This window comes from Apodemus sylvaticus, chromosome 11 (genome assembly GCF_947179515.1).
Source record: "Apodemus sylvaticus chromosome 11, mApoSyl1.1, whole genome shotgun sequence".
In the NCBI taxonomy this organism is placed as follows: domain Eukaryota; kingdom Metazoa; phylum Chordata; class Mammalia; order Rodentia; family Muridae; genus Apodemus; species Apodemus sylvaticus.
Genome location: NC_067482.1, coordinates 17,802,314 through 17,828,107, shown reverse-complemented (window position 1 = coordinate 17,828,107; position 25,794 = coordinate 17,802,314). Strand labels below are relative to the sequence as shown.

At 44.0% G+C, this 25,794-nt stretch overlaps 1 protein-coding gene across 1 annotated transcript in view; it reads left to right on the top strand.

The window, feature by feature from the left end:
* Parm1 (prostate androgen-regulated mucin-like protein 1) overlaps positions 1 to 25,794 on the top strand; it is a 101,485-nt gene that overhangs the window by 50,821 nt on the left and 24,870 nt on the right. Inside the window, exon 2 of the mRNA XM_052198631.1 lies at positions 18,839 to 19,525. Coding sequence (XP_052054591.1) covers positions 18,839 to 19,525 — 687 coding nt within the window. The remainder of the gene's footprint in view (positions 1 to 18,838; positions 19,526 to 25,794) is intronic.

Here is a 25,794-nt window from a genome sequence, read left to right as displayed (position 1 = left end):
CCTGCAGGCCTACTATTTACCATACATAGTCTGCTTTATACAAAACTATGTGGTTGTTACATTTGATTTGAAAGAATATAACATGAGGAAGATGGCCCCTATGTGTTGCCTTCCCAAAGGCGAGGCTTCTGGTTGTCAGCAGGCTAACATGAGTCTGAAGGAACTTCAAGAAAAGCTAAAAGTTCAGTTTGGTATTGCAAAGGAGAATGACAGGAAAGCTTGCAACTGTAGACTAATCTAAAGGCACTGAGGAAAACATTGTCAATGCCGGAGGACAGGTTTGAGCTTGGGGTCTTAGTTGCTATTCTATTGTGATGAGAAACCATGGCCAAGGCAAAGGGTAAAGGAAGGCATTTAATTAAGGCCTTGCTTACAGGGTTAGGGGTTAGTTCACGATTGTCACAGCAGGTAGCACGGCAGCGGGCAGGCAAGCATGGCACTGGAATGGCAGCTAAGAAATTACATCCTGATCTGCAGGCAAAAGGCAGAGAGAGAAGCAGACTGGCCCTGAGGTGGGCTTTTGAAACCTCAAAGCCCATCCCCAGTGACACACTTCCTCCAACAAAGCCAAGTCTCCTAATCCTTCCCAAGCATTTTCATCAACTTGAATATGAGCCTACGGGAGCCATTCCCCTTCAAACCACCACACTTGGTTTTTGGAGACAGTAATGAGATGCTAAAATATTTGATGTCCTATTAACAGGTTGCCTTTGGAAGGTTTCAGAATAGAGGGGAGAAGAAAGTGTTTTCCTATTCTCCCTTAGTACTCAGCATAATGATCACAAGAATGTGTGGGCATTTCTCTACCCTACTCCACCAGGAACCAGTCTTCCTTGGGAGCTAATGGGTACCAGCTGACGACCATCACGCAATTCAATCCAGTTCAATCCTGACACCGTCGACTTGGAAGAAATTTCAGGTTCCACAAGTCTCAAGGTGCTCTGTTACACAAGACTACCTTTCTCCTCAGATGCCCATGATGTAAACATGGGTGGTCACACTTCTGACCAACTGCTCTAAGTCGGGGTCCCCACAGCCACCTCCTGGGATTCGGTTAACTTATGTTAGTATATCTCACAAAACTGGGAACTACATTTACTAGTTTGCTGTAAGGGTTAACACAAATGATACAATGGAACGTGTGTGGAACAAGGCACAAGGGAAGGAGCACAGAGCTCTCCAATGCTCTCTGGGCATCCCTACAACCTTCAACAATCTCTACTTGTTCATTTATCAGTAAGTTCCCCAAACCCTGCCCCTTGGGGAAGGGCATCATTATGTGAGCATGAGCAGTTAAATCACTGACCGACTGTTGGTAATTAGCTCAGCAGGCTCAGGTTAAAGGTCAGGGGATGCAACTGGAAGTCCCACCTTTCTGGTAAACTAGCCCACCCTCCTCCTACTTTGCATTTCCAGCTAGCAATCATCTTACTACCATTAGAAAGATGGTCACAGTACTTTGGAGATTCCCAAAGCTTTAGACACTTTTCATCAGAAAAGACCAATTGTGTGTTTTCTAATGTCACCTGGTATGGATGATCAGTGAAGCTAGAAACAATGGCGTACAGGACAAGGACCATGGTAGCAAGGAAGTGATAATAGGAACCCTAAGAAAGAAAATGAGAAGAAACACTGGAGGATTAAAATCCACGGCAAACAGGAGACCTCAAGCATATGAAGCTGTTAAACAACAGAGATGAGGGAACCTGTTAGAAACATGCTAAATGGAAACCATAAAAGATCAAGATGTCAAAGATGGCTTCGGAATTCCAATCTTACCAATTAGGAAATTGGAGGTACTAACTAAATGGGAAATGTCACTAATGAAAATCAGTCACAGGAGAAAGATCAAGCAAACAGCCACATTTTGGATATGCTGGCCTTGAAGTGCTGCAGAGCTGGAATGGGTGGGATGTCCACCTGATAGGACTTCCCAATTAAGCAATCAACACCAGGGAGCCACTGCAGTGAGTCTGTCACCCGTGTAGTATTTCTTTTAAAAAATATCTTCCTCTACAGGACCAGTTTTTCTAGTTGGAAAGGGAGAGCTTTGCAGCCAAGGTATAAATAGGGATTAGTGAGTTTCTTCAGAATGCTTTTGGCCTCAATACTGCACAGATCTGGCCAGACATGAAACTCAGATGTGTTGGGGCAGTGTCTGAGACAGTGGAAAAAACTCTAGTCTCTGTCTACGATCCAAGAGACATGAACTTAAGATGCTCTAGGCAAAGTCTTGAAAAGATGCACATCAGCACTGGCCAAGTTAGAGGCACGGATGATCCTAGCAGAGGGTAGAAGGCTGAGATCAGAAGGTGGGTGGTAAGACACAACAATGACTGCCAATCAAGCTTAGCACTGTAATTAAGTAATTAGAATAATTTAGCCCGATGGCATAAATTCTCACCTCAATTCACTTTTTAAATACTTGGTGTATTAATGACAGTTCAAAGCCCTCTGGTATTGTGATTTTACCACTAGTACTTGACAGAGATAATAGCTGAGACTATCAGATCACAGTACAGCACAGAGAGAACTCTGTGTTGTGGATTTGTTCCAGGAGCTACAGAGATAACGGTTGCCAATATGATGAATGCTCCATTTTAGAAACTATAAGAAAAGGCTTCAAAGCCAACTTTTCTGAAATACAATGTAAACAGTAAGTTTATATAATATATATGTATGTCCAGAGGCCTTTCTCAAGGATATAAGGGATATATGAAGCATTATTATACTCTTGCAAGTCATTAAAGCTAATATGTCAGGTTTCCACTTTATATACATACCTGAACACAAATACACAGACACACACACACACACACACTTTTATAATACTATAGACTGCTATCTAGACAGGACTGTAGGCAAGGCCAAACAGTATCTCTGAGTTGAATAAGCAGTATTGAGGAGTTTAAGGGTCAAAAGCTTCTTGGGATAGATCATTCTTCAGAACGTCCATTTTCGATCTAAGCTGAATTCTGACAAGTATATATTTATGTGCAGAATTCTTAAAGTTGAAGACAGAATCATTAGAAGTGAGGTGAAAAACAAATTCGTGCCATTGATATAAGGCTGAAAATAACCCATGTGCTCATGAGGCAGGGGAGGAAACCTTCTAATACATGGGGTGTTGAGTTATTAGTAAAAAGTAGATTAAAAAGTGTTGTGGACCCCACATCACAGAGCCACTACAGAAGACATCTCAGAAGTCAGAAGGACCTAGAGTCAGGCCTTGCCTAAGAGGGAAACACAGAGAGGTACTTAAGCAGGAGGCAGCGTACTGAGAAGCAAAGAAGCAGGAATTTGTCTTCTGTGTGGTAGAGAAGAAAAAGAAAAAGCAGAAAAAAAGCCTCCCTCCATTTTTCCAGGATGATTTCTTCTAGAAACCCTGATGAAGCAAACTCCCATAAATTGAAAACATAATCCCAGCCCATTTCAAGAGCTGTCATAGTTAAGCCACTGATACTAAATGAACACTGAATCATTTTGGGGCATTGTCACACCAGTGGAGGATACTAGGCATCTATCCATCACAGTGTGTAGAGGACACTAGTCATCGTAATGTGTCCTCCCAAGGCAATTTTCTGCATTAATTATTCGGTCCCTCTGTCCAGCCTGTCCCCAAACTCACCTCTACAAGGACACCTCTTCAAGGAAATGTGCTGTAATCGGGCCAACATTTGCCCCAAGCTCCCTCCAATGTACTCGGACAAGACAAGTCCCCTCCACCGTGCCACCACCAATCACACTGCATTCTAAAGTCATTCTTAGTGAGCGACCATACCACTGACTCTGAAGTCCTGTGACAGCAATGACTCCTGATAATTTTGTTCCTATTACTCAACACAATACAATGTAAAGGGCCTGGCTGAGTTCTTTCAGTTGAAATATACACGGATATGACAGAATATAGGAAAGAAATCCAGCTTTCTCTGAATGCCTTAAACCTGGGTAATACTCTTGGGAGATTCAGGATCATTTAGGAAACTTGTTTTTGGAGGTGGTTAGCAGGGAGATACTCAGTTGATGTGTTGAATTTGGTGACAAAATGCTATCCAGTAAGAAACGTCCTGTATGTGGCTGGCATGGAAAGACATGTGCTCACATGGTGATGAGACAGGAGGGTCAGCCTTGCTTGTTATCATTTTAGAGATATCTCCTCTTGTTCCCTCATTCAGTCATCTTCACCCAAGCCAAGTGTCGCTTTATTGGCGTGAAACAGAAACCAAATTAATACCAGGTACATTCCACACATCAAGGCAGAACTGATCTCTGCATCCTTAAGAAAGTTTGTTCCTGTCCTAGGTAGTTTGCTATTTCTCGCTTGGATAGAGAGGCAAAGAACGGGTTTACAAGATAGGAACTCAAAGTGAAGTGCTCTTGATTCAATTACACAGCAAATAGAAATGCCATTTCTGATCTTGCAAAGAATAATTTTGGCTTTTCTATACATCATTATTTGATAAGGACTCAGAAAAAAAAAAAGGTAGATTTTCTGGAACGAAGAGCTGTGAATGCAATTACAGCCTCAACTGCACCCTGTCACAGAGCTCCTGCCCAGCAGGAGCTGGGTCTTTCAGTATGAGATGGGGACCTGTGCTGCTGAAACAGCCTCTGAGCATGTTGATATTCTGGCTATCAGAGTCCCTGCCAGAGGACCTGTGAGCATCTATCCCACAGCCTAAAAGAAAAAGCCACTCATTGCCCTGAGTGATGATATGAAGAATTCCTGTGGTTGAGCTAGGCCAAATATTCCTTCTTTTCTGGTGAATTCTTTAGGGAGAGAGGAAAGGAAAGAAAGAGAGGGGGAGGGAGAGGGAGATATTGATTTATTTCACCCTACTGCAGAGGATTTCTCTTACTAACTCTCTGTCTATAGGGAAAAAAAAAAGATCAAAATCACTAAAAACCTGAAACACCCCAAGAAGTCACATACCTCTGGATGCAAACCGCACTTTGGCCTCTTGCAAACTACTTAAACTTTGGATTAGAAGTTGAAGAAAGGGGAAGGATGATGGCTGGAATAAGGGGTACTCAGGGGATTTGGTTTGGGTATCAACACAGAAGCCTGGAAGGCGACAGGGAACACGGGTCTGCGTATTCAGACCCGGAAGCAGTTTTCACATAAAGCCACCTCAGATTTACGTGAAACTCTGCCTTAGACTACACACAGATTAGGGTGTCACCCCATAATCCCACTAGTGCCATAGAGAACATGAGAACACAAGAAGCAAAGCGGTACAGAAGACTGGATATAGGCAGGTGTTTCTCTCTTCCCATTATAAATTAAGCCACAGTACTTAGAAATTCTAAGTATACCCAAAGCAAAGTTAGTCTTTGGGTTGAGCTATGAACAGAGCCAATTTTTATATAGCTTCCAACATTTTTCCAATTTAGCTCATGTTGCCAGAATCTGTCCTTCCAGACTGATGTGTCTAATAGCTTGTGTCAGCCACGGATACAGAATAACGTTGTCATGGGTCCCAAAGATCCTCATCAGAGTATGCTCTGCTCCAGCAGCTGCAGCAGTGACACCTTCCAGCTGGCAATGCTAAGGTATCATTAGCAGAGGGGTCTTTGCTACTGGCGCTTGAGAGACACTTAAGGTGGCAGGAATTGGGGGCTGTTTAACAAGTGGAGCCTGGGAGGCCTAGGCAAAGCTCACTAGGCAAAGTGCACGTCTATGGGAATCCCAGAGACCCCAGTTCAATATCCAGAGCCTACAGAACACTGCAGGCTACAGTGGCATGTGCTTATAACTCCAGAGTTGGGAGGTAGTGACCAATGGATATTTGGGGCTTGCTGGCCAACTATCCTTGGCTAATGGGCAAGCTCTAGATCTGGCGAGTGAACATGTCTCAAGAAAACACATTAATTGATCTTCTGAGGAATCAGCAGGTTGATTTCTACCACGTACCCACACATGCGTACACCCACATGCACACTCAAGTGCAGCCCGCAAGATGTTTGTGTGGTTGTGTGTGCTAAAGTAGTAACTAAAATTATTTTAAGCAGAAGTTCAAACTCTGAGGAAGTAGCTGTTATCTTTCCAGAATCATAAGTATGCTAGGTAACAAAGGCAGAAGAGAGGCGGAGATTTTAAGGAAATTAAAAATCTGAATGCTTCTGGCACAGGTAACAAATTGGGAGGTGATTAACTACATTAAATGAGAATTTGTCACAGAGTTTCTTCAAACGGGCCATTTCCCTTGTCACTTGAAGTGTTGGATGAAAATTCATTACCCACGGCATCTCTTAAATAAAGCATAATCTTGCCTATTGATCGCAGCTGATTTACTTCATTATGGGCAATTTTTTCTCAAATGGGATTCACCCCTCCAATATTAATAGGCTACCTTAACAACACCTTATCTATATCTGCTTTGTGCTGCTACAACAGAACACCACAGCCTGGGTTATTTATAAAGAGCCAGTACTTTGCTGCAGTTCAGGAGGCTAGAGAGGCCACAGTGGGGGGAGGACTGGCATCTGAGGGGGTGTCTTCCCCATGGTGGAGGGGGATCAGGTAATAGAGCATGCACATGTGCACACATGCACACATGCATACATGCACACAGGCACACACGCACCCAGGCACACATCTGCATGTGTATACAGGTACCAGGGATCATGATAGGATTGCAGCCAAATGTATGTATTCATCTGAAACCCACCCCCACCATCACTAACCCACAATACTAACATCAAAGGTCCCACCTCCCAAAACTGCTACTCCAGGGATTAATTCTCTAGTACGTGGACTTCAGAAGGCACAGTGAAAGCATAGCATGGCTGGAAATAAGATTCGTCTCATTATTTCAGTTTTCTGCTAGTCACAACGTTGTGCAAGCTGTAAGCGTGCACACATTTTTGTAGCCTGGCGATGCCTAGGTTTCCATTCTTTATCTAGGTGTCATAGTTCCCACTTCCTTTGGGTAGCCTGAATATCTGTGACAATGTGTTGAGGACACAGAAATACTAAAACACATGGCCTCTCCTGGATCCCGGTAACAAGTTGGGTTATGCTGAACACGGAGGATCAGTTCACCAACTCCAGCTTCCTCTTGGTTCTATCTTGGAAAAAGCGGGATGTTATCAGAGAAATAACCCTTGTCAGAAAGCAGGTTAATAATTAGGGGAACTGAGCTTCAACAAGGAGAAGGGGGTGACTCGGGAGCTCTGGCCTTGAGGTCCACACAGGCGGGGTCCTCTAAGCTCTAAAGGTTGCTTCTATACTTCTAGCCTGGAACACGGAAGCCAGTGACAAGCCTAGTCCTTACTTAGATGTCTTCAGAAGGTGGAGCTCTTCAGGTCCTACGTACAGCAGCTTGGTACTTTCTTAAGCTTAGGAGGCAGTTTAAGAGGCAGGAAGAAAAACTAAAGGATGACATCCTAATACTCTTGAGAGGTAGAGACAGGCAAGTTTCTGAGAGTTCAAGGCTGGCCTGGTCTACATTGTTTCAGGCCAAGCCAAGGCTACTTAGTGAGACCCTGTCTAAATAATAATAATAATAATAATAATAATAATAATAATAATAATAATAAATGAGTATCTTACTCAGTATTTCACTTGTCCATTTGACTTGCTTGCCTGCCCCAGTCTATAGCATATTTGACATCTGGACAATGCTTATGAAGAGAAGCTTGATGTCCTAAGAGCAGAGGGTTTTGCACACAGAGCAAGGCCAAGGGAGGGACACATACAGGAAGGAAAAGAGCTGAAATGTAGGAGACTTCTTGGATGTGGAGCAATCCTCTCTCTCTCTCTCTCTCTCTCTCTCTCTCTCTCTCTCTCTCTCTCTCTCTCCCTCTCCTTCCCCATATTGTTTTGATACCTGGATGACCTGCTAATAGCAGGCATCCCAAGCACCATTGTTAAACTAGACAAACCAAAGCTAATCTGCCAGATGATGTTTACAATCTCCAGTTGGTGCTGTAATGGTGACTTGTGACTGTCAGCTTGATTGGCTTACCAAATGACAAGGACATTTGTGAGACCCACCTTTGCAGGGAATGAGGAAGCATTTCTAGAGAGGATTAACTGAGGGCAGAAGACCCACTGTGGATGTAGACAGCATCGTCCCAAGGACCGGAGTCCCAGACTGAATAAAAGAAGGAACATGGAAAACTGAACTAAGCACCTGGACGCATCTCTCTGCATCCTGGTTGGCTGAGATGTGAGCGAGGACCACCCCTTGCTCTGGCCACCAGACTTCCAGCCACCTCTGTGCCTTGCCTGTGGGGATGGGTCTGTCCCCTCACCCTGAGCCAAGTTAAACAGCTCACCTCTGATGTTGCGTCCTGTTAGGCATTTGGTCACCGAGGCAACAACAAAAGAACAGAAATGCCATTCTAGTGAGTGGGCTCTAGCTTGCCCCTCATGGCATTGATGAAACCAGGATGTGTGGCCTAAAAACAACCAGGTGTGGGCCCAGGCTATTGCTGAGTGCTCTTCCCTGGCCTGACAGAGGTATCAGGACTCCTTAAAGAACGCCTTTAAGGTCTCTGGATAGTTTGATAAGGTGAAAAGAGTGCAGGTCATATTTAACGTTTTCTTGTCTTGTCTTGTCTTGTCTTGCTTTTTCTCTATGTCCTTCCTTTCTTCTTTCTGTCTCTGTTTCTAATCTAATGTTTTGGATATATGGGGACAGCTCGTATTTCTTCCGGCTTCTGCGCAGGTGCAGAGAGCACCTCCAGGCCGCATGGACGTACAGATGCTCATTGATTGGTTGAAAGGCATGGGAAATGCGTGCCCTCTGCTCACAGCTGAGGCCACAGGGAAGAGCCAGCTCCCTGGGTTAGCCCCTACGAGGCAGTTCTTGAAAACCGCCACTAGATTAAAGGTTCTAGTCACCAATGTCAGCACAATAGCTTAATGATTTTTGAGCTCTACTTGCTGCCAGATACTGTGAAAAATATTTAACGGCTCTACTGGTTTTAGTAGACACAATGGAAACTGACCAACAATGCCTTAATTCTCAGTCTGTATGTCTTTCTTTAACAGGAAGTCTAAGCTATGTGTTTTTAACTAACAGGAAGCCTAGAGACAGTCATCTCAGGCTTGGCTTGGCAGTTCAGTAATATCATTAAAGAGAAAAACTCTTTTCTTCACTTATATAACTCTTAGTGGGTTGACTTTAATCCTCAACTTTCACAAGATGTCTACTGCTATGCCAGATACCACATCTTCGGTAAAGACAAGAATAAAGAAAAACTAATAGTGGCCAAGAACATTGTCCCTTCTTGCTTGTTCCTTTGTAAGGAGGCAGAGAATTTTCTAGCAGTCCCTTCACCTCTGTCTCATCTATTTCATTGACCAGCACAGATCAATGATACTTCGATACAATAATACATGCAGCTTTTTTCCTCTTTGGGAAGACAGGCAACAAGGTGATTAAGACAAGCTGTTAGATTAGTCAAGCAATAGTGTTTGTTTGCCTTCCAGGAAGTATCAATTTAATCCTAACTATAAACCCCTTGAATGTAAGAACTTGGACCATCCCTAGTTTGTCATGTAGTGAATAAGACAGTTATACAAAGTCAGCCAGCAAAGCAGTGGCTTGCCTTATAGTTTGAATTACTGCACACAGCTGTCTAGCATGGTTGTTACAAGAGGAAGAGGCATGAAGAAGGTTTTCTTGAGTCTGAACTCAGGGTGTGCTACTCCATCCCCTTCATCAGGACAGAGACCTTTGCTTTTTATAAACGCTCAGACAAAAAGACTTCTTTTCCAACTCTTGACAGGAGAGGTACAGAGAGCCAGCCTTAGCTCGTAAGCCTGCGAATGCAGTCTGCCAGCCCAAGATGAATGCACACAGGGAGAATGCCTGCAGCAGTTCTAGAAATCCTATCTCTGCTAAAGCACATGAGGTGATGTCTGCATGTCCTCCTCGCCCACTACTTAGGGATGTCTGGAAAGTGCCAGAAAAGTGAGGTGTGCCAGAAGAGACTCTGCCTATCAAGCTGCCTGGGCACTTTATTCAAGCTAGGCTCTATCCCAGGCACTCCCTCAGACCATCTAATTCCCAGTGACTTAGGGGTCAGTGCAGGGATCCCTGAGGAGTGGTCTACAAAGCCCTGGAGGAAATGCAAACTAACCACAGAAACATCTTCATTTTTAATGATGTAATGATTTGAGTCAGCATTTTCTCTGTGGAAATGTGATAGACTTGTCCAGAGCTTCCCAAATGCTAGGATTGAGTGTAGGGAAGGAAAACAGCAGAGAGCATGACACTGCCCCTGATAACCAAAGAGGCCTTAGAGCTCTTTTTCTCCTCTGACACTACCTACTGTGCAGTGGTTGATGGGCACATTCAAGGGAAACTGATCCAAAAGAAGGTAACCTACCTCCTGTGTTCTTTGTCCCACCATCCTCTGAAGAGCATCACTATAGGGCCTTTACCTTGAAGCACCTGTCAGTTTTCTGATGGTACCTGCAGCTGCTTGTATTGTGAATGCTGAGGAGAGGGTCTGCAGGCAGCTTCTGGGAACCTGCCCCAGTTGGTTAGTAAATGAAGATGGCAACAGCAGATGGGGCAGACCAGGAAGGATTTTAGGATTCCTGGGCTTGGGACTGAGAGGAGGAGAAGAGAGAGATCTGCTATGCTTTAGGAGAGTGTGGAGAAAAGAAGAAGAGAGATGCCATGCCTGAGAAGAGCGCAGGACGGAGAGGCAGAGCCACCACGTAAAGGGGCCAGGAATGCGCAGAGCAGAGGGCTGCTCAACTATCAGGAGCAGCCAAGATAGAACAGATTAGTAAGTAGTTACATTCAAGCATACATACATGCACATACATGCACACACATGCAAACAGGCACTCATGAAACACATGTGCACATACACATGAACATGCACACACATATTCACATGAAAGCACACATGTGAATGCACATATGCATACACATAACACATGTATGTGGATACATGCATACACACATGCAAATGCATGCCTGTGTTCTTGTGTGCATGCATGTGCATGTGTATGTCTGTGTGCACATGTGTGTGCATGTATGTGTTGTGTGTGTTGGCATGTATGTGGAGGAGAATGTACATATCGCTGGCTCCTCAGAAACTGAGCTAATGCTGTGTAGAGTGATCATAAACATTTAGCATGCAGGCCTTCTACAGCCAAGTCCTCTGCCAGGACACCACAGCCAGCAACCTAACTTGGAGGCAGCAGAGAAAGGCCGAGTGTACTTTTATTAAGTTTCACCACATTTGCCAAAGCTTTGTCATATCTTTTCTTGGGTACCTGACAAACTGAGGGCAAGGAAGGACAAGGAAAAAACAAGGAACAGGCAATCATGAAACCAAGCTGCCTGAGACTCTGGCACCAGCCCAGGTTGTTGCTCATAAACTTTAGTGAGAGGGGACAGGGTTTAGGACAGTGAAGCATGCATGTGTCGGGAGGCTCAGAACAGACTCTCTAGGCCACAGTGCCTCCCAATCAGGTGGAGAATATGCCCAAATGCCCTATGTATCAGTTCCAAATCTCTCTTCCTCACAAGGTAGAAAACCATGGATCAAGCCAAATGTCCCATCCTTTCAACTATCAAGATGTATAACCAGTGACACCAATGTCCCATTTAGAACAATGCACATGGGAACAAGTAATTTTCTCCCCAGTGAAGAATCTGCATTTTTTTTCATGACAGAAATCTGTCAGATTTTATTGCAATATGGAAGCTTGAGTCTGACCAAGCCAGGACCAGCTGCCACTTGGAAATACTCATACAGTAACTCAGGATTAAGTTGACCTTGTGTCCTTTTGCCACACAGTACCTGACACTATCCAAACAGAGCACGCCACGTCTGCTAATGCCACCCAGTCTTACAGTAATGCTGACTCGTCTCTAAGTGAGAGGTAACTGAGTTTAATGTCTTCATTCTAGTAGCTTCCATTTTTCTCAAGAAAATACCAAGACTGCTTTGGTTTTCCAGATTAAAATGGCTCTGCTGTAGAGTGAGGTTGGATGGAGCATTATGCTTTTCAAACCTTCTCTGACATCTCCTGGAGGCTCTTGCTTCCTTACACTGTAATGGCAGCTGGTACAGTTAGGTCTTCCAGTCATGTTGAGGCTGTGGCATAATGTGCTTGGAAGAGTTAGACATCAAGTGCTCAATTTCTGACTCTGCCTTCTGCAGAGGAATTGTAATTCAGCAACCTGACTGTTCCGGCTAGGGATCATATCCAAAACCCTTCTAGGTCTGTGTGATCTGGCTGAAATGACACACCTTTAATCCCCCTGGCTAGAATATAGATATACCCTTAGTACACACCTTTCATCCCAAACAAGGAAAGCAAAAATTAGTTTGTAGAAGGAAGCAACCATATTTGAAAGTGACACCTAATTGAGGGGTAGACAAGGTGAAAAATCAGAGAAAGATGTAAAATAATGAAGCAGCAAAAGGATATGCCCAACTCTCATGAGAAAAGATAGGACAGAGAGGCTACTTAAGAGAGTGGTACAGAGAGACAGAGAGGCAGACAGACACAGGCAGATAGAGGGGGGGGAGAGACAGAGATAGACAGACAAAGAGAGACAGAGATGGGGAGAGAGGAGGGGTTACTAGGATAATTTTACAGAGGAAACTGGTTGCAGGTAAAAACAGAACGAGCCAGAGAATGAGAAACAGCCAGAAAATTAGAACGGATTGCTGGAGTTAGTTTGAAGTCAAGTAGAGCAATTCAGTCAGAAGCTAAGAGAAGCCAGTTTGAATCAGTCAGGTTAAAGAGAAGTTTGGTCCAGAATAGCAGAGTTGGCCCAGCCAGGCAGAGTTCAGGAAAAGCTAGAAGAGGTGAGTTTATTCAGGAGTAAATCTTTAAGATGACAATTACAGCTGGTGAATAAAAGAGACATTTACATTCTTCGTACACACTGCCTGTTCTTGCTCATGGATTTCCAAGGTGGATCACATGACTTTCCCTCCTGTGTCTACTTCTTGTTTGCAGATGAGAGGTTATGCTCACTCTAGCCCTGACTCTTAAAATGCTCAGAAAGTATGCATTCCTCCCTGTTAGACTATGCCAGTTTGGTGTGCCTATTATACAGTCATCATCCATGAAAAAGCAGAAATAAGTCATAGTGATTTGGAATAATGAAGCTTTAGAGCCCCACCCCACAACTGTGGTGATGCTTAGAGAAAGGACTTTGGGAGTTAATTATTGTTAGAGGTAGTTATGAGAGAGTGGGATCCTACTGGTGGGATTAGTGTTCTTACAAAAGACATCAGAGCACTCAGGAAGATGAAGCACATGGTCCACATGTTCGAGATTGGCCTGGGTTACAGAATGGGTTTTAGGTGAGCTGGGCTACAAAGTGAGACCCAATATAAGATAAATATAAGAGAAAAAAGAAAAAAAGAGAAGAGTGGAAGGAATGCTAGCTATTCCTACTCCGCTCCCCACCCAAATTCCTAGAGGAAGCACATGTGAGAGCACAGAGAGTTGATAGCCATCCCTGAGCCAGGAAGAGGGTCCTTACCAGAAACTGAATTGCCCAGCACAGTGATGTTGGGCTTCCCGCCTTCTATAACTGAGGTACACCGCTTTAAGCTTCCAGTCTGTAGTATTTAGTTATAGCCACCATGCCACTCCATGCCCCATAAAACAAATGCAGGTGATGTTTGTGTAAGACCCCCAAACCCGAGGGTGCCTGAGCACCCCACACCCCGGAAAGCAACACCCAAATCACTCGCAAGAAACGGTCTCGATGCAATAATATGAGGGTTTCTATATTCCAGAATTCTGGGTTCCACAGCCGTACAATACGCAGGGCTAGAGGACTGTGGACCACGAGTGCCGAATTGAGACAGCTTTTATAAGTTTACGACAAAGTCCTCGAATCACAAACCAATCATTTCTTAGCATGGAGAGCCTGCAATGCGAGCCAATTGCTTTCTACCACTCCATAGTTTTTAGGCCAATCAGTTTAAATTATCGGAGCCTGCGCTCAGTGGACCAATTAGCTTCCTATTTTCTTGAATGTCTACAGCTGCGTGAACTCCTGTATAGGGTAATGGCGTAAGCAGTTTACAGAAACAAGATAAGCTTAGCCCATTTCCAGTTACCTTGTGGGGCCAGGATCACCTATTCAAGGCCTTTCTGCTAGGTCTAAACAAAGGGCGGGCTCTGGAATGTGACCTTTTACCTAGTTTCTAACAAAGCGAGATAGCATTTTAAACTTCTGACTTCTTGGGGTCATTAGAGTTAGGCTGTATTATTTTCTATCCTTTCATTTGTAAGATATCTATAAGACAGTCATAGAAAGTCCATAGGGGCTGTCTTTGTGCTAGGAGAGCATCTTGAGGTGCAGGCAATCACATACAGCAGAGCTGGGGCTCTTAGAGCCTTATTCAAGTGATGGTAACCAGCATTGTCAGACAATTTCATGCATTGTTGCGTGGTTAGGAGCAGAAATTGCCTGCCCTGGACTGTAAAGTGCTTTACATAAGTACACAGTGGGTAGCCATGGGAAGTAGATGGCCACCCCCAGTCCTCTTTAGAAGCAAGAAGGATGGGAGAGGAAACGTAAATTAGTAAGAATTGCAGAGGAAAGTGGAAGTCTCCAGCAATAGATCAGCACCTGGAACAGTCATTCTTAGACCTATAACAGTATAATAGAGCAGCACTTGGCTCTGCTCGATACAACAATGTAAGTGTCATCCTGAACAACACAAATCTTAGGGGGCATCGCGTACATTCTTACCCTTTTAGAAACAGCTCAGATGTCATCTCTTCCATGATTTTTCTAAATGTCAGTTGACAATGACATTTGTATAGTTTTACATCCTGTAGTGCAGACTTTACTAATCTTCCTTTCAGCCTTCAAGGGAAACATGGTTTTGCTTTTATAAGGCACTTACCTCATCATGTTACAGGAAGTTGGGTATGGTTTCTGTCCTGCCAAAGAGTGAACTCTGAAGGCAAAATTGTGGACAGAAAAAGTACTCAGCAAGTGTTGGAGCAAACGAATGAATGAATGATGAATGAATGAGTGAGTGAATGATGTGAATGATGTGAATGAGTGAGTAAATGATGTGAATGAATGAGTGAGTGAATGACGTGAATGAATGAGTGAGTGATGCATGAATTAGCAAATGATTCAAATGAATGAGTCAGTGAATGGAAGAACAAATGATGAGTTATTTAATGAATAAATGATAAGTGAATCTGTGCTCTTTGATGAGTCCTCATTTATCTCAAACTCTAAAGATTCGCCGACCCCACTTCCAGACTTAAGCTCACTGTCTCCACCTGCTCATGTGTGAAGCTCTGGAATGTATTTGCTCAAAGTGCTTTCAGAAGTCACTCACCTCATCACGTTATAGGAAGTTGAGTATGGTTTATTCTGCTAAAGAGTGAACTCTGAAGGCAAAACTGTGGACAGAGAAACTACCCAACAAATGTTGGAACAAATGAATAAATGTTGTGAATGAATAAGCAAATGAGACGCCATCAAGTTTTCACCCTCAGAGTCTCCCGTCAGCCATGGGAGCTGTGGGAATCGTGGCAGTGAGCCTTGTGCAACGTGCAGAGTCTATGCTTTACTAGTATCTTCCCTACTGTTGTAACATATTTCAAAGATTTCTTAGCCTCTAAAAGACACCATAACACCATTATAAGCCTGGACTACTGTATAGCCTAAGTTTGGAGGTCTGTCCCCTTGTTTCCTAAGGAACTATCTTACTGTCTACATTCAGAACCAACTCCTTAAAACAAACTATTTCCTTGCCAGTCGCTAAACATGAGGCTCCATGCATTTGAGACAAATACATCTAACACTCAGTCTAGCCTCTGACCAATGCTTTCAAAACAGAAATCCAAAGTCTAAGTTCAGAGTAGGCTATATAGCACATGTTCTATTAGCCACTGAATCTGAGTCCAAGTGGCAAATTCTATCCTAATGCCTGGAATGCCTCCCCTTTCTCTGATGGTAGCTAACCCAGGTACTCTCCTTTCTGAACACTGCTTAAGGCATGGCATTTAGTTTTCTGCATCCTTGAGGGAGATTACCTAGGCATGGAAGGTTGAGTAGTTGAGGACCTAACAAGATGTAAGTCATATGTATACATTACGGTGGAGAGACAGAGGGGAAGCAAAGATGTGGACCTCACACAATACAGGAAGCTGTCCCGAGGAAGTGGTGGTGGACATAGCTATAGGTAAATGGCATGTAGAACAGATGAGACAGATGTTGGGATAATCAGGAAGAAAGGCTTTTATTTGTCTTTCTTTTGTTAATAAGTATTGCTGTTTTGCCTACATGTATGTCTATGTACCACATGTGTGCAGTGCCTGTGGAGCCCAGAAGACAGCATCAGATCCCCAAGAAATTGAATTTACAAGCAGTTAGTTGTGAGCTGTCACCTGTGTCCTCTGGAAGAGTAGTCGGTGCTCTCAACTGCTGAGCCATAGCTCCAGCCCCCCAAGGAGGAAAGTTTTAAGCATTTGATTTTTCCTTCTTTGCTGCCTGCCTTCTACAAGTACTTGTTTGCTATTTACTGTGACTTGGCCATGGTCCTTTGGAAAAACAACAATGGAAAATACCATATCTTTATCTGTCACTAAGTTTACATTTTGGCACACATGAAAATAAATCATCTCAAACAGAGAGAGAAGTATGCAAAACAAAATTAGGTGAAAACTAGATCAGAAAATTAAGCATGTTACCCTATGTCCCAGAAATCTCACTCTTGAGCAAATACCCAAGGGAACAGAGCAGGAAAACAGCAGATATTTATGCACCCATGACCATGGCAGTAGTCATCCCAGTGTCCCAAAGACAGGAGAAGCTCAAAATGTCCATTGTGATGAGCAGATAAACACAAGGTGGCATAGATAGATAGATAAGAGAGAGAGAGAGAGAGAGAGAGAGAGAGAGAGAGAGAGAGAGAGAGATAAAGAGATAGAGAGATAGAGAGAGATGGATAGAGATGGATAATATATTAGACAAACAAATGAACAGATAAAGATAGATAAATGATAGATTAGATAGATGATAGATGGATAGATAAAGATAATTTATTAGACAGACAGATAGGCAGATATCTATCTATTAGAGAGATAGAGATGGATAATATATTAGACAAACAGATGGATAAAGATAGATGATAGATTATGTAGCTATATGATAAATGAATATAGATAAATAATATATTAGACAAATATACAGATATCTATTACATAGATAGATAGATGGATAGATAGATAGGCAGACAGACAGATAGATAGATAATATATTAGATGACAGATGGGTGATAGATGGATAACTTATAGATAATATATTAGATGAAAGATAGACTGATAGATGATGACATAGGTAGGTAGATAGATTGACTGATAGTTGATAGATCAGATAGATAGATAGATGATAGGTAGATAGGAGATTAGACAGACAGATGGATGGACAGACAGACAGTGAACAATAGGTGGGTCATTCTAACCCATGATATTGCGCATATGAGATTTGAAGAGTTTAGGCTGAGTGAAATAAACATGTTAAAAGGATCAAGTTTAGTTTACTCGAGTCACCTTGCATGAGGGCCCTTGTGTTTCCAGAGAACACAAGAGTAGCCCTTCATGCCGGCTACACAGAGTGAGGGAAGGGGTGCTGCTAATGAGAGTGTGAGCTTGAAGGAATGGAAAGGTTGTAGAGATAGAGGGCGACACTTCTCAAAGTTAGTAAACTTAATACTACTAAGGTGCATGTGAAGACCATGAAGATGGTAAACATTAGCTGCCAGTTCGCTACAGTGCTCTCAATTTCTCTTTTGAAACATGGTCAAGAATCTGGAGTGGGATGGTTTTAATTAGAATTGTCTGAGAAGGGCTTCTGAGGTGATTCTGAGTAGAAGCTAATCACGGTGAGAAAAACATAAGATGACACAGGATTTTCTGATTTTACTCTAAATACAACAGAAATGCTTTTAAAGTGTTCTTTGATTGATTGAAAAATGAAGCCAGACACGACGGCACACACCTTTAATCTCAGTACCCAAGGGGTTGTGGGGCACAGAGGTGGGTGGATCTCTTGAGTTCCAGGCCAGCCAGGGCTACAGAAGTGTCTCCAACAAAAAGAAAAGAAAAATAACAACAAACACGGTAAACAATTTTAAGATTTGTCACTTAAAGGATTTTCTTTGTTGTTGTTTCTTTCCTGCTGAAGCAGGAGCAGGACACTGAGGCTTCCCTGAGACTGTCCCACTCCTTCCTGTCACCAGGCAGCAATCCCACACTACCACATCCTTACATCCCCACTGTGCACTGGTGTGAAGTGGTGCTCATCCCTGCAACAAAGGCAGAGAGCTTCTGCAGAAGGCCTCCCCTCCACTCCACGGACAGTGGTTAAGGCAGAAGGAGGCACGCTTGTCTCCCTTCTGCCTGTTGCTGGGCTTGAGCTGACTGATCAGTCACTGCTCTTCTGGAGCATCAGGCTGCCTCCTACTGGGAGTCACAAATCGAGGGGGACAATTAGTAAAAAAAAAAAAATAGATTTTAAAAGTCACTGTCACCATTCAATGTCACCTGCACAGTGGAAAAAAATGAGAAATATCTAGAACCACACTGTAAAACAGCTGTGTAATTACACACACACACACACACATTATATATGTATATAGAGAACATATATGTATATATTATATATGCATATATAACATAAGTATATATGTATGTTATATATGTGTGTTTATGTATATTATATATGTATATATAACATTCATGTTTATAATATATGTAATATGTGTGTATGTATATGTGTATGTATATATATATATAATATATATATAATGTGGTTTACATGCACTTAACTGCATTTGTTGACTATTTTTCTTTTTGTAGGACTGAGGGTAGAGGGCTCACCAACATCAGCCCCATTGTCTGTCTCTCTTATGACAAAAAGTACAGCACCTATGGCCACCTGGACTACCTCTGCTCCACACACTGCTATGGCCACCACCCCTGTCACCAGCGCCACTCACAACGCCTCAGTTCTCCACACTACTGCCGTGTCCCTGACATCTCAGCTCCCCACTGACGGCAGAGAAGAAGCTGTCACCAGCCCACCTTTGAAGACGGATGTTAACAGCACAGACGCCCCACCTGCCGGGTTCCCCTCAACAAGCAGTGATGTCCACTTGGCCCCCACACCTGAGGAACACAGTCTTGGCAGTCCTGAAGCAACTGTGCCGGCTACTGGGTCACAGCCACCCAGGCTCCTGTCTTCTCGGGCCCCAACCTCAGCATCCACATCCCCCGCTACTTCACCACCCCAGTCTCTCTCTGCCTCCGTTACCTCTAACCACAGCTCTACTGTGGCCAACATCCAGCCCACAGAAGCTCCAGTGGCACCTGCGTCACCAACAGAAGAGCACAGCTCTAGTCACACATCCTCTTCCCATGTCACCACAGAGCCAGGGCCCAAGGAGAAAGTACCCCAAGATGCTGAGTCTGGCAAAGTGATCTGTGAATCTGAGACCACCACCCCCTTCCTGATCATGCAAGAGGTGGAGAATGCCTTGAGTTCAGGTGAGTGCTTCTCCAGATGAATTAGTGATCTTGGTTATGCTGAGATGGAGAACCTGTCCCGTGGGAAGCAGGTGGACTGCACAGCAGCTAAGGGTGATTGATTATAAGGCTCAACAGCTTTAGCAAGAATGCAGGTTCTCAGGCACTTCTTGTTGACATTCTTTGTAGTCAGTTGTTTGATGTGTCTTTACAAAAGGTCACAGGGGTTGCACTGAAGTGATATCGTGGAGTGAGTAAAGGAGTTACTGGTCAAGGTCTGCTTCCCCAGGTTTGGCTTCTAACAACTTCCCTGGCCCCTCTCAAAAGGGAGAAGACCTCCCCCAAGCAGGATCTTTCCCCCTTGGGCATCACAAAGTCAAAGAGAAACCAAATGAGCATCGGGGGTTCGTGTCCGTTCGTGGCAGAGAATGGAGAGCCAGGGGTCTGGGCTCAGAAATCAGTCCTTTCCCTTGTTTCCCATGCATACAGGGATTTACAAATAATGAGTCTGAGGAAGAGGAGGAATCGTCATGACTTTCCTTTAATAGGGGAAGGTTCCCCTTTCCCTCCCTTTATGGTGAGAAATAAGCACCTGTTAATGAAAACAAACAAGTGCTCTAAATAGCAATAGTACTAGAGGGAGGGAGGAAATAGAAAACTAAGATTAGCCAAGCAGTGACTTCTGTGAAAGAATCCGTAAGCCTGTCAGGCAAGCATTTCCGGAGAACTATGATTGGTTGGCACAGTCTACTAGCAATAAATTATGTCTCTCATATCTATATTATTTATATATTAAATATAAGTACATTACAATATTTATATAATATAAAACATCATATATTATAGAGATATATATTATTATATGGCATATATAAATTATATAAATCTGTGTATATATAGTATATATATGTAATATGTATGTCCATATATATATTAACATATAAATATGTATATATGCACATTATATAATAAATATAACATCTTTATTATATTTACTATTGCTATAATAAAATAAATTCATTGCATATGTATATATGCATATATGTATATTATATGTATATACATATATTTATTTAATCTTATATCAAAAGGCTGGGCATATCAGTGAGGGGAGCAAGAATGAAAGAAACATTCCAGTTGGAACGAAGGAGCCCACTACAGAGCCCTGACTGGGGTACAGGAGGCATACTAGGGGTCAGGCCTGAGACAGGAGAGAGCTGAAACCAGAAGTCAGTATGAAGCCATGAGGAAAGAGCACCTCCATCACAGAAGAACCTCTCCCTTGAGGGAAACACTTTCCTCTGCTAAACAACCTCCTATCCTACACTTGGCTAGAAACCAGGACAAGTGAAGCCTGCGGTACAGTGGAGAGCCAGGTGGAGACAGACGGAGGGCAGGCTTACAGAAGGGTGGGCAATCTGTTGTATCTCCTCGGCACTCTGTTCACAACTACAGGCCAGTACTCCACATACAGTCCTTAGACATGGGCCTGTGCGATTTCCTCAGCCTGACTTCCTGCCCTAGAAGAGAGGAGGTACCTAAAGCAGAATGGGTTTCATGAAATCCATCTCTCAGAGAAGGGTCAGCCACGGACATGCCTGTGGGCGTGGTCCTGTCCACCTTTCCCTTCCTGGTTTGTGTCCTTAGCACCATTGCCTGCATGTTCTGCTTCCCTTTAACCTCTTCTCCCTCCAGAATCCCATAGCCGTGACAGGTCAACGCTCCAGAGTACAAAGTCTGTACTCATCGGAAACTACTCTGCATGATGTGATACATCTACTTCTCTCTAAAATTCCCTAGTTCTTACTGGAACTTTCAGGAATGTTCTGGTATTTTGGTTTGGTCTTTAGACCACATATCTTCTTCTCTTTAACCCAGCATGGCCGAAAGATCAAAGCTAGTGGCATAGTTGAGTCATGGTCCTTTGTGATTCAAGGGAATATGCACACAACGGGAACTATTGAAAGACCGAGAAGGAGGAGTGGCAGGGGAGGGTGATGATCAAGTCCAGGCCAAGGTATCTCTGTGCATAGAACTCCGAATTTGTCCCTTGAGATCTCTCTCATGCTGTGTGAGGTTGAAGCAGAAGAAGGAACACCAGTAACTCTTAGGTTTCCCAGCTTCCAACCTAAGACCAAACCAAGATGGCTGGGATGACCATTGGGGCAGTGAGATTCAGTCTGTTCGTTGCATACATACGTGAAGAGTCTGGAGGAGTGATGCACCGTGCTGAGGGCCACGCCTCTCCCAGGAGCAGAGCTGGGCCCAGAGCGAGCTGGCTGTTGGTGCACCCAGCATCACTGTGACACCCCATCAGCCCTAGACTCTCTTTCATTTCTGCTTCCAGGTACAGGGTTGCTCTTGTTCAGAGATTATATACGCTGCCTTTAGATGCGCCAGTGATGGGCCACACTTTGTATGACAGTCAGTCTGATTCTGAAATATGCTATTACATAGCATATTTCTATTAATCCTGTTCCACAAACACCTAGACACAGGTCACTGATTAATTATTAAAGTAAGTGCTTTATGAGTTCAGAGAAAGTTGGGTACTCCCCGGTAAAGGAAACTGGGAGCTGCCAAGAATAAAGGGGGTCTGAGCAGACGGGCCTGGGAGGAATATGCCCAGGGGAGGGTCCAGAAGTACCACAGGTGACGTTGAGAACCCACCGCAGCTCTAGGCCCACATGGTCTCGATGAGGAGACCAGTGCCTTCCCTGCCACCAGCTCCTTTGGCCACTTCTCAGGCCTGGGATGACCTAACCTCTGCCCAGCTGTGTGACTGTGCACGTTGGTGGCTGCAGTCAGTGCCCTCATCCCTAAAGCACTGTCCTGGCTCGTGTTCCAGGAAGATTTCTCTCTCATTTCTCTGTCAGTGTCTCCCTCTCTCACCTCTCACTGACCACCAGCACTCCAGAGCCCGCCTTCCCTTTCCTCCCCTGCTGTTCCAATCCCTCCCCCCTGCTTCCTTCTCGCATCCTGATAATGCTGAGACACACCACCCCTGTTCTGTTTTATAGAACTGAACCTGTATCTAATCCTGCTGTCAGCGAATCAGAGATCTCCCCAGGGCACCTCATGAGCTTCTTGCACTGCAGATGTTTGAGAGGGATTGTTAATTTCCTCAGCCTGTGATCTGTTCCTCCCTCAGACATGCCCCCCGTCTCTCTCCTTTTGAGTTCTCAGGCCAGAACTTTGGAGATTTTCTCCTATGTTCCACATCCAGGCAATCCATCCATCTGGCCTGGTCCCTTCGTGCCCCTCCCTCTCCCTCTCAGGTTGCTACAGTATTCCTGAAAGTGACCTGACCACCTATCACATCCTGTCAGAGAACCTCTTTTAGCATTGGAGGGTTGGATCTTTTTGGTTGTGTTGTCTCCATTGGCTCAGCCCTGATGACTGACATTTATCTAGTCAAATGAGGACCTCAGAATCAAACACTTCTTGGACTTGTCCTTTTCTGTGCAGGGATATAAGCTGATGCTTCTGTCAGCCTTGGCCTTTAGCGTTGATGATGTCATAAGTGAGAAGACGACAATGTTGTCAGGCTGTTCCTCATACCTCCAATACAATAGCCAGTATCCAAATAGGCTACTAAGACCTAGAACTGTGGCTGCTCCCAACAGAATCTGTAGCTGGGGAAGCATTTGCTGTGTTTCAAAGATCTAGTGCAAAAAAACAAAACAAAAAAAAAATAAAATAAAAAAATAAAAAAACCTAGTTGTATATTGTTTGCAGGCTGGGGTGGTGGTGTTTTAGATATATCCAGTTAATTAAAAAATGATTACTTAGAAGACAAATGAAGCCGCAGCAGTTCCAAACATGGCACTGAGTCTCTGATGGTCTAATTGCTTCCCCCCTGAATCAGAATGAAGAGGCCAGGGTCTCGGTCATGCCCACCAAGTTCAGCATGTCCTGAACTTGCACAGACTCTCTGCTCTCATTTTCTTCTACCCTCAAGCTCCCTGGCAACTTTCTTATTAGCTGAACTCAGAGAATCCTCCTGCCTCGGGGCCTTTGCACTCACTGTTGCCCCTGCCTGAGACAGTCACCCCTCCCTGTTTTTAATGACCGGCCCTGTTCCTTGTCTGGACGCCGTCATCCCTTCAGCAGACTTCTGCTCTGCTAAGTGGAATGATAAGTGCCACCCATGTGCCACCCATGTGCCACCCATGTGGCTCTCTTTACCACGCTTCACTTGTCTCCCTGTTGCTGGCCATTTTCTGACAGCATCTCCCTTATCGGGAGACTGCCTGCTCTTCTGCTCGGCTAAGGAAGAAACTTGATTGCAGAGAATGAGAGGTTGCCTCTCCAGCCTTCTGATGTGACAGACCCCCAAGCATCATTGGTTGAATAAATAAAAATGATCAGCTGGCACCAGGGACGTTGCTGCACTTATCTGAGACCTGTTTTACCAATAAGATGGAGTCAAGGAATCATCTATAGGGTGGGACTATTACAAGCTCTAGGTAACCCTCTTCACTTGGCTATTGAACAGTGTCCCAAACAATGGCTTTGACTGGTATGTTGCTATTATTCATCATTATTATCATTACTATCATTATTGCTATTATTATTACATTTTTCATGTGGCAACGCTCATCATCTTTATTACCATATTTGCCCTAAGGAAGGATGCCCACAGTCTTCAGCAAGCATTTATTAAGCTAGGTACCTGGTGCTGTACTAGGGATGCATGTAGCGGTAAATGGTAGTCATTTATTTCAGGAAATTTACAATGCAGCATGTGCAGGGCCAAGAAAGTGATAGAGTCCCAAGCTGTCTGGATGGGTACATCCCAAATGAAGGAGGGAGTAGCTTTGGGGTGGATGCCTGAGGCCCTAGGTCATGAGATAAAGTTGTTGGCTGTACCTAGTAGGACATTGGCAGTCACTGATGAGAAAAAAAATAGTCTAAGGATTATATTTAAATAGTGTTATTCAACAGAAGGAGAAATGCACACGGTAAGTTGTAAGCAGTTGAGGACCAAAAACCTATACCAGTTGATAGCTGGTTTCTGGTTGCCCATCTTCAGTGATAGATAGGTCATGTTATTTAACTAGTCTCCTGTTAGGGTTCCTCACTTTTAACTGAATACAGGAGAGGCTATCTGCATATTTTTATGGTTGTCATACTATGACACTAGTTACTGCACTGACCTAATGTCTAAGAAATGAGATCTTTGTTCATGAGACTCTTGCTAGAGATCTGGCCTCACTGGCACAGGCTCCCCTCAGTCCTCAGAATACACCAATGAGGCCGGATCAGCTTCAAACTGTTCTAAAGGTGAAAATTATGCACACAGAGACGGGCTTCCTCAAGTCCTCACGTGTGTGACAGGGCCATGGTCCAAACTTCGTTCCAGAGATTGGGCTTAAGTTTCCTGCCACCAAACCCATGTGGTCTGGCATAATGGAGACTTGCAGCATCAGGAGGGCTAACAGCCACCAGCACACTGGAATAGGCTATGTGAGAGAGTCTGATCCTACTACCTGGGTCACCAGCGGGAGGAGGAGCAGGCGCAGCGTTGGCAGCCATTGGGACTCAGCAGCACAGAAGACAAATGCTCTGATTTGCAGCTTTTGTGTAGCTATGGAAGCTACACAAGGAAGAAAACTCAAGGAAGAAAACGTGTAACGTGTTAAATTGGGGTCATACTGTGTTGTTAAACCAGAGCTCATCATGTGTAAACACTGTAACATGTTTTTCATGCCCTGAGCAAACTCAGTGCAGTGCACATCTCAGGAGAAGGCAAGTGTGGGAGGGAGGGAGGGAGGGAGGGAGGGAGGGACGGACGGACGGACGGACGGACGGACGGACGGACGGAGGGAGGTGCTGAGATGAGACACAGTCACACAGTCACACTCACACTGTCTCCAGGCCCCATACACACACTCCACGGTTGCATCCTGCCTGTTTGGTGCAGTGTGGACTCCGCATGCTCGCTGGGGATGACTGCTTCCCATTTTCAGTTATGAGGAGGACAGGCCTGTGAAAACTGGTGGCATCCTTTGAACTGGTTTGAACTCTAGCTTTCCTTCAGTGGGAACTGTGCTAAAACACCCTTAAAGGGCACTGGCACAGAGACATCTGGATCTCTCTGTTTCCAATCCCAGGAATTTTCTGTGCAGAAGATATCCATACCTTTAAGATAAATGTAGACTTGAAAACAAAAAGAATTAAATAACAGGAAAGTTGAAAGATTCACTTAAGATATACCTAGGAAAGTTTTAGGAGTAAAAAATAGGTATTTTAATAAATTAATGACCATTTTTCAAAAACATATTAAA